This window comes from Phodopus roborovskii, unplaced genomic scaffold, assembly GCF_943737965.1.
Source record: "Phodopus roborovskii unplaced genomic scaffold, PHOROB, whole genome shotgun sequence".
NCBI classification, from domain to species: domain Eukaryota; kingdom Metazoa; phylum Chordata; class Mammalia; order Rodentia; family Cricetidae; genus Phodopus; species Phodopus roborovskii.
The window spans coordinates 29705-39520 of NW_026127090.1; the positions used below are offsets into that span (position 1 = coordinate 29705).

Below are 9816 nucleotides of genomic sequence, written 5' to 3' on the forward strand. Positions count from 1 at the left end.
TTCATTTGGGGGCTCCTCCGAGATAGGAGACCCTCACCCAGGGACCACTGACCCACCATCAGGAGTTAAGCTGGCCAGCACTTCGTTCGTGTTCATTGTTCATTTGTTTGTCTATGGCACTGCGAATCTGAATTCTGTATGATTCAGCTGAGACGGTCAGTATTCTGGCGGAATAGAGAAGGAGTTGACGAACTCGGACTTCTCTCCTGCAGCCCTGCAAGACGTTCCAGGGGTATCTGGGGCCCAACTTTTTGGGACTCATCTGTCTGAACCCACTACCAGAGTGGGACTCGTTGGGGCACAGCCCTCTTCCGAGGGGCATATGGTTCTTCTGGGAGACGAGGGATCCGGACCCTCTTCAGAGTCTCCGTCTGTATTTTTGCTTTCGGTTTTATGCCGGAGCCGCGCTGCGCATCTGTTTTGTGTTTGTCTCTGTCTCTTGTTTGGTGGCATTATCTTTGACACCCTCCTCTCTGAAGGGATGGGACAGTCTATAACAACCCCCTTAAGTCTCACTCTCCAGCACTGGGGTGACGTCCAAGACACAGCCAACAACCAGTCATTGGATGTCCGAAAGAAGAAATGGATTACTCTCTGCTAGTTCAAGTGGCCAACCTTTAATGTTGCCTGGCCGCAAGACGGGACATTTAACCTTGATACTATTTCACAGGTGAAAGCCAGAGTGATGGATCCAGGGCCACATGGCCACCCGGACCAGGTTGCCTACATCGTCACCTGGGAAGCCTTGGCTTCTGACCCTCCACCTTGGGTTAAGCCTTTCACAACCCCCGCACGTCCTTCCCTGACTCCTACCGCTCCTTCCTTACCTCCCCCTCCTCTTACCACCCCGACCACATCCTCCCTTTATCCCACCCTCACAAAGAGTACAGTGACAGGGAAACCTTTGGGAAGCTCTAAGGCAGACAAGGAGAAGTCCAAAAGAGCACCCACTGAGGTGTTACCGCCCAATCCTGACTCTCCTCTTATTGACTTACTCTTTGATGAACCTCCCCCATACCAGGGTCCGGGACCTGAACAACAAGGAGAAGCTGCGGCTGCAGTTCGGGGGCCTCCCGAGCGACCCCCGACCCCGGAAGCGCCTGCCCCTTCGCTGATGGCTGGGCGACTGAGAGGTCGGCGGGAGCCCCCGCCAGATTCCACTTCTCACGCTCTCCCACTCCGGACAGGGCCGAATGGCCAACCTCAGTATTGGCCCTTTTCGGCCTCTGACCTCTATAATTGGAAAAATAATAACCCTTCCTTTTCCAAAGACCCCACCACCCTAACCTCTTTGATCGAGTCCATTCTAGTTACTCATCAACCCACCTGGGATGATTGCCAGCAGTTGCTGCAGGCCCTGACCTCTGAAGAGAAACAGCGGGTCTTCCTCGAGGCTCGGAAAGACGTTCCCGGTGAAAATGGCCGCCCCACGCTATTGCCAAATGAAATTGATGCTGTCTTCCCCTTGGAACGCCCTGGTTGGGATTTCACTACGGTTGAAGGTAGGAACCACCTGCGCCTCTATCACCAGTTGCTCATAGCGGGTCTCCACGGGGCAGCACGCCACCCCACCAATTTGGCCCAGGTAAAGCAGGTCATACAGGGCTCGGAGGAAACTCCGTCAGCATTTTTAGAAAGACTTAAAGAAGCCTATGGTATGTATACTCCCTATGATCCAGAGGATCCAGGACAGGCTACCAATGTCTCTATGTCTTTTATTTGGCAATCAGCTCCTGATATCAGAAAAAAAATAGAGAGGCTTGATAACCTCAAGGAAAGCTCCCTACAGGATTTATTAAAAGATGCAGAACGCATCTTTAATAAGAGAGAGACAATTGAGGAAAGAGAGGAACGGCTGTGTAAGGAGTCAGAACAGAGAGAGGAGAGATTTAGAAAGGGAGCTGAGGAGAGAGAGAATGCTAGGGAACGGAAACGGAACAATGAATTTAGCAAACTGCTGGCCACCGTCGTTTCAGGTCAGGATAGAAAAGGACTTAAGACAGGGGGAGACTGGAAGGGACCCCGAGTGGAGAAGGACCAATGTGTCTATTGCAAGGAATGGGGACACTGGGTAAAGGACTGTCCAAAGCGACCCAGGGGGCCAAAGAAGCCCAGGCCCCCGTCCTCCCTTCTGACCCTGGAGGATTAGGACAGTCGGGGCCAGGAGCCCCCCCTGAGCCCAGGATAACTCTCAATGTTGGGGGGCAACCAGTCACCTTCCTAGTAGATACCGGAGCCCAGCACTCAGTCCTAACCCATACCTCAGGACCACTCAGTGACCGATCGGCCTGGGTCCAAGGAGCTACAGGTGGTAAGAGATACCGATGGACGACGGATCGAAAAGTACAGCTGGCTACCGGTAAGGTGACACATTCTTTTCTGCATGTCCCGGATTGCCCTTATCCACTATTAGGAAGAGACCTCCTCACTAAATTAAAGGCTCAAATTCACTTTGAAGATAGAGGGGCTAACATAATGGGCCCCAAAGGGCCCCCCCTCCAGATTCTCACACTGCATCTGGAAGATGAATATAGACTTTATGAAACTCAAAGACCCCAGGGACCTGACATGACTCCTTGGCTTGATAAATTCCCACTGGCATGGGCCGAGACTGGGGGAATGCGATTAGCACTGCAACAGCCTCCGCTCATAATACAACTAAAGGCTACAGCTGCCCCCGTCTCCATTAAGCAATACCCCATGTCTTATGAGGCGTATCAGGGAATAAAACCTCATATAAGGAGGCTGCTGGACCAGGGCATCCTCACCCCCTGTCGCTCAACCTGGAATACTCCCCTACTGCCGGTAAAGAAACCTGGTACTGGGGATTATCGGCCAGTGCAGGATTTAAGAGAGGTCAACAAGAGGGTAGAAGACATATACCCTACGGTCCCCAACCCTTATAATCTACTGAGCACACTGCCACCTTCCCACACTTGGTACACTGTATTTGATTTAAAGGATGCTTTCTTCTGCCTACAGCTGCATCCTGTGAGTCAATCTCTGTTTGCCTTTGAATGGAAGGAACCAGATCTTGGGCTCTCAGGCCAATTAACTTGGACCAGGCTTCCCCAAGGGTTCAAGAACAGCCCAACCCTCTTTGACGAGGCTTTGCATCAAGATCTGGCAGATTTCAGGGTGCAGCATCCTGCCCTGTTACTGCTCCAATATGTCTAATGCTGGTGGCAGCATCAGAACAGGAGTGCAGGGAGGGCACAGAAGCCCTCTTGCAGACACTAGGACAATTAGGATATCAGGCATCCACAAAGAAGGCCCAAATATGCCAAAAAGAGGTCATCTACCTAGGCTATCAATTAAGGGATGGACAGAGATGGCTGACTGAGGCACGTAAACAGACTATTACTGACATCCCTGCCCCTAAAAATCCCTGCCAGCTGCGGGAGTTTCTGGGGACTGCAGGATTCTGCCGCCTCTGGATTCCAGGGTTTGCGGAGATGGCTGCACCCCTATACCCTCTCACCAAACAAGGGACTCTGTTTAATTGGGGAGAGGAACAACAGAAGGCATTCCAGGATATTAAAAAGGCCTTGCTGGCCTCCCCAGCGTTGGGCCTCCCTGATACCACCAAACCCTTCGAATTGTTTGTGGACAAATGGCAGGGCTATGCTAAAGGAGTACTCACACTCAGAGACTGGGCCCCTGCAAGCATCCAATAGCTTACTTATCCAAGAAACTTGATCCAGTAGCGTCGGGCTGGCCACCCTGCTTGTGAATGATAGAAGCCATTGCAGTCCTTGTCAAGGATGCCGGCAAATTAACTCTGGGTCAGCCTTTAACTATCCTAGCACCCCATGCAGTAGAAGCCTTGATTAGACAACCTCCAGACTGCTGGCTCTCCAATGCCCGCATGACTCATTACCAGGCCATGCTCCTGGATGCGGACCGAGTCCAATTCAGTCCAGTGGTTGCACTTAACCCCGCCACTCTGCTCCCCCTGCTGGGAAAGCCAGAACTGCATGACTGTCTCCAGATCCTTGCAGAAATGCACGGGACCAGACCGGACCTGAGGGATCAACCCCTCCGAGATGTAGACTACACCTGGTACACGGATGGCAGCAGCATCCTGGTGAACGGGGAGCGGAAGGTGGGAGCAGCCATGAACACAGAGACGGAGGTAGTCTGGGCAAAAGCCCTTCCGGCAGGCACCTCAGCCCAGAGAGCTGAGCTCATCGCGCTAACCCAGGCCCTTCAGATGGCAGAAGGTAAGAGACTGAACGTCTATACAGATAGCCGATACACCTTTGCCACTGCCCATATACATGGGGAAATTTACCGGAGGCGAGGACTATTAACTTCAGAAGGAAAAGAAATTAAAAACAAGACTGAGATCCTGGCACTGCTAAAAGCCTTGTTTCTGCCTCAGAAATTGAGCATTATGCATTGCCCTGGCCATCAAAGAGGCAATAGCCCGGAGGCAAAAGGGAACCGACTAGCAGACACAGCTGCAAGGGAGGCTGCCCTAAACTCCCTCAGCACCACCCGAGCCCTTCTTTGATGTGCCCAGGGGAGAATCAGGAACTCAGACGCTCCCTGTCATATAGCCAAGAGGACATAAATCTCCTAAAGAAAATGGGGGCCATTTATGACCCCAAAAAGGGACATTGGATTTTCAAAGGAACAATCGTTAGACCCATGAGACAAACCTACGAACTGATAGACTGTTTACATAAACTAACCCATCTGAGCCCCAAAAAGATGAAGACTCTCCTAGAATGCCAGGAGATGGGACAATACCTCCTAAATAGAGACGGGGCCATACAAAAAGTAACTGATGAATGCAAAGCCTGCGCCCAGGTAAATGCAGGCAGGACTAAGCTCGAACCAGGGATCTGAGTTCGAGGACACCATCCCAGTACCCATTGGGAAATCGATTTCACAGAGGTAAAGCCTGGATTATATGGATACAGATACCTACTGGTGTTCATAGACACCTTCTCTGGATGGGTAGAAGCTTTCACCACAAAACATGAAATGGCAAAGACTGTGACCAAGAAACTCTTGGAAGAAATCTTCCCCAGGTATGGGATGCCCCAGATCCTGGGTACTGACAATGGGCCCACCTTCGTCTCCCAGGTAAGTCAGTTGGTGGCTAAGCTTTTGGGCATTGATTGGAAATTACATTGTGCATACAGACACCAAAGTTCAGGACAGGTAGAGTGCATGAATAGAACAATTAAGGAGACTTTGTCTAAATTAACGCTTGCAACTGTCTCTAGAGACTGGGTGCTCCTCCTGCCTTTAGCCTTATACAGGGCCCGAAACACACCGGGCCCACATTGACTCACCCCATTTGAAATATTATATGGGGCCCCGCCCCCATTTATGAATTTCTTGGATTCCAACATTGCTGATTTTGCTAATAGTCATTCTCTGGAAGCTCATTTGCAGGCATTACAGATTGTCCAGAGAGAAGTCTGGAAACCACTTGCAGCAGCCTATCGGGAGCAGCTAGATAAGCCGGTGGTACCACACTCCTACCAGATAGGAGACACTGTATGGGTACGCAGACACCAGACTAAGAACCTGGAACCCCGGTGGAAAGGACCATACACTGTCCTCTTGACTACCCTGACGGCACTAAAGGTTGACGGCATCGCAGCCTGAATCCACACTTCCCACGTCAAGGCCGACCACACCACGGGAGAGAAGAAACTGACCACGACCTCACCATGGAGAATTCAGCGCACCCAAAACCCGCTAAAGCTAAGACTTACCCGTGGGGCCCCTTAACCATTTTATGGGCCTTGTTGGGACTAGGAATTGCGATGCAGGAAGGAAGCCCTCACCAAGTGTACTCTTTGACATGGCAAGTTTGGTCCCAGAGCTGGCAGGTTGTTTGGGAAATTCAGGGCAACCATGCGCTTAACACCTGGTGGCCTACATTCACCCCCTACTTTTGCCGACTGGCTGCCGGCCTGGACACTTGGGTTATCCCAACTATGGGTCCCCATAACTTACAATCATCATACATGGGAGCCAGACCCCAACAGATGACGGCCCATGGATGCAGCAGCCCCACCGCTAGATGCAAATTAGCCCAATCGGGTTTTTATGTTTGCCCCCGAGATAATAGAGATCGAGCCACAGCCTACCGATGTGGGGGATATGAGGCATACTTTTGCTATGAATGGGCTGTGAGACCACTGGGGATGCCTACTGGTGGCCCTCCTCTTCCTGGGATTTGATCACAGTCAAACGAAAATATACTCTACCTGACTCTGATGGACACACTTGTTATTACCAGAGAGGAACTGATGGAAATGCCAATTGGAAGAAACCACTGTCATTACCTCTCAGGATCGCATTCACAAGGCCAGGACGGCAGGCCACTGGATGGCAACAGGGGTACACTTGGGGTCTCAGATGGTATCTCCCAGGGACAGATAAAGGTGTCACTTTCAAAATTAAACTTAAAGTGAACACAGCAACCCATTCCATCGGACCCAATATGGTCATAGCAGACCAAAAACCACCCTCCCAGCCGGCCCCAGTTGTACCCCCCTTATTACCCCCTGTTGCCCCAACAGCCTCCTTAGCCAGCAATAGCATCCCTAGTGTGCATACCCCTACTACCACTACCTTGGCTCCCCGCCAACCTGGGACTGGGGATAGACTACTCAACTTGATACAAGGAGACTATCTGGCTCTCAACCTCACAGATCCGAACAGGACACAAGATTGCTGGCTATGTCTGTTGTCAAGACCTCCCTATTATGAAGGGATGGCCGTTCTAGGTAATTACAACAACCACTCCACCACACCCACCAGCTGCATTTCCACCCCCCCAACACAAGCTGACCCTATCTGAAGCATCTGGGCAGGGACTCTGTATAGGGACTGTTCCCAAAACCCACCAGGCCTTATGTAAAACAACCCAACATATGTCCACAGGAGCCTATTACTTAGCAGCCCCTGATGGGACTTACTGGGCATGTAGCACCGGCCTGACCCCATGTGTGTCTGTTCAAGTACTGAATACAATGATTATTGTATTCTGGTTGAATTATGGCCCAAAATAACATACCATGATCCAGAATACATTTACAGTCATTTTGAAGGGAGACCCCGATTTAAGAGAGAACCAGTATCTCTAACTCTGGCCTTGTTACTGGGAGGTATCACCATGGGGGGAATAGCAGCAGGAGTGGGTACAGGCACTGCTGCTCTTATAGAAACCGGCCAATTTAAACAACTGCAGGCTGCCATGCACACTAACATCAAGGCACTGGAAGAATCGGTTAACCTCCCTCTCAGAGGTGGTCCTACAAGACAGGAGAGGATTAGATATGATATTTTTACGAGAGGGAGGATTATGCGGGGCACTCAAGGAGGAATGCTGTTTCTACGCAGATCACACCGGGTTAGTAAGAGACAACATGGCAAAACTTAGGGAAAGATTAAAACAAAGACAAAAGCTATTCGAATCTCAGCAAGGATGGTTTGAAGGATGGGTCAATAGGTCCCCCTGGTTCACCACCCTATTGTCCTCTTTGATGGGTCCCTTGATCATCCTACTCCTAATCCTCCTGTTTGGACCTTGCATCCTCAACCGCTTGGTCCAATTCATGAAGGATAGACTCTCTGTCATCCAGGCTCTGGTTCTCACCCAACAGTATCAGCGATTAAAACAAATAGACCAATCCGACCCTGACTTCATAGAACTAACATAGACCACATGAATGGAAGATTCAATTCAAAGCCAGAAGAGAAATGGGGGAATGAAAGACCCCCACCAATCATATTGTATTAGCTTAGCTTAGCTGCTGCAGCACCATTATGAAGGAACCCTTGTGCACGTAGCCCCGGGTTCAGGACAGGGTCAGCAAGCTAGGGCTGCCAAACAGGATATCTGTGCCAGCCAGGAATGGAAAGTACCTGAAAAACACCCTGTGTACCCTAGATAGAGACATTCATCTGGTTGCAATTCATCTGGTTGTTATTCATCTGGTTGCTATTCATCTGGTTGCTATTCACCTGGTTACTATGTACTAAGGGAACTTGTCCTCAGAATAACCCTGGCCTCATTTGAATTGACCAATGGCATCCCTGTAACCATGCATCTCGCTTCTGTACCTGCGCATTTGCTCCCCTGTCTCTATAAAAATCCCTTTCCCCAGCCTTTCGGCGCGCAAGTCTTCAAGGAGATCTTGTCGCCCCAGATACCTGTGTGTCCGAATAAAGCCTCTTGCTGATTGCATCCGCACGAGTGGTCTCGACTGATCCTTGAGCACGGGGTCTCTCCCGAGGGAAGACACTCCTTGAGGGTCTTTCATCCCATCATTGGAGAGGTCACCCAGGCCCATAACCTACCTGTCTTTGGTTGGATATTTGCCCCCTCTGCCTTACCCATTACTGGGGAATAGTTTGTCAGACACAAGTGGGCAGAGGCATTTTCTCTTGAGCCAAAGACAGTATCTGTGTTGTTTGAAAGTTGTCGTGGGCCTCTCTAATGCTGAGGCAAAGTAGCACCAAGTGCAAGGGCTACAAACCCCAATGATCTGCTCACATGTTGAAGTCCTTGTAAAAGGCCTTCTTCATTGGCAAGTGGCACTCAGGTTTCATAGATGTTAATGATCTGCATGGGTAAAGCATGTGTATAACTTAAAAACTGATCACTCCAGTATTTCTGGAGAAAAATCATGCATTAACAGAGATATGTGTAAAAGACAGAGAACAAGAAGCCATATGAGCTCCTCACAAAAATTCAAGTATTCCTACAAGAGGTTAGTTTGTAAATTTAGTTTAAAAATGCCTATTTGTACTAGATAATAAGTGTGATTTGGGTGGCTAAGGCTTAACCCAAATCACCTGATAGTTGATCAGTGCTTGCAGTATTTACAGATTGGGAGAGGGCTATGGTAGAAACTGTTGCTTCAGTGGTGAAGGCAGCACTAGCAGTCATGATCATAAAATCTCCTTTCCTCTCTGCTCCACACCTGGGTACGTGGCCCCCGACAGCTTTTATAGTTGGCAGACCTGCTGAGAAAAATGAAACTTTCTCCAAAATTAGTAGCATTAGTTACAAAAAAGAACGGAACCAGAATACAATGCCTGAGATAAAGGTGAAATTCTTGTCCTTTGGATCAAAGTGTAAATTTATAGCCACTGGATCCAAATTATAATTAATAGTCAGGAAAAAAATGCCACATATGGCTACTCAGACCCACAGGCATCAGGATGGGTAGATTCTTGAAGACCCATCGGACCTTCGTTCTGGCTGTTACAATCACTGTCCCTCCGCATATGGCGAAACAGCCGCTCAGGCACCCAAACAGGGTTATCTGCATCTTGTGGAAAGACACAAACTGACCCTCAGGCCCATACTAGAACTAGGTTGGGGCCGCACAGTTTTCCAGTAGGGACAGTTTTCCACGTAACTAAACCATAGTCAGATGACTGAGGGCGCCAATGACTGTCGGCTGCAGATCGAGCAGCACCATCAATAGTTAAAAATTTTTAAATATAAAGGACAAGAGAAAGGTGACTATGAGAAGACCCTGTAAACTCCACCTTTTTTGTTTTATGAAGTAGGCTTTAATTGTGCAAAGAGCACCTTCCACCATGTCCTGACCCTGAGGATATTAAGGGATACTCATCTTATGTGGGATAGAAAAAAATTTTTGCAAAAAGAGTTAAAACTCTGACTAGTATAAGCAAGGCCATTATCAGTTTTTAATTGTCTGGGCATTCCCATATAAGCAAAGGCTTATAAACAATGGCTTTTAACTTCCTTAAGCCTTTCTCCAGTATGAGCAGAGGCAAATATGAGATGAGAATGTGTATCCACAGATACAT

The 9816-nt window shown here is 49.2% G+C and overlaps 1 protein-coding gene across 1 annotated transcript; it reads left to right on the forward strand.

Annotated features, from left to right (window-relative positions):
- Nucleotides 1-481: 481 nt before the first annotated feature.
- LOC127214807 (uncharacterized) lies at nucleotides 482-5751 on the forward strand. Its single transcript, XM_051175058.1, is given in 5 exon segments — nucleotides 482-2168; nucleotides 2171-3169; nucleotides 3172-3641; nucleotides 3644-4492; nucleotides 4495-5751. Coding segments are annotated over 5 exon segments (5262 nt in total).
- Nucleotides 5752-9816: the final 4065 nt, after the last annotated feature.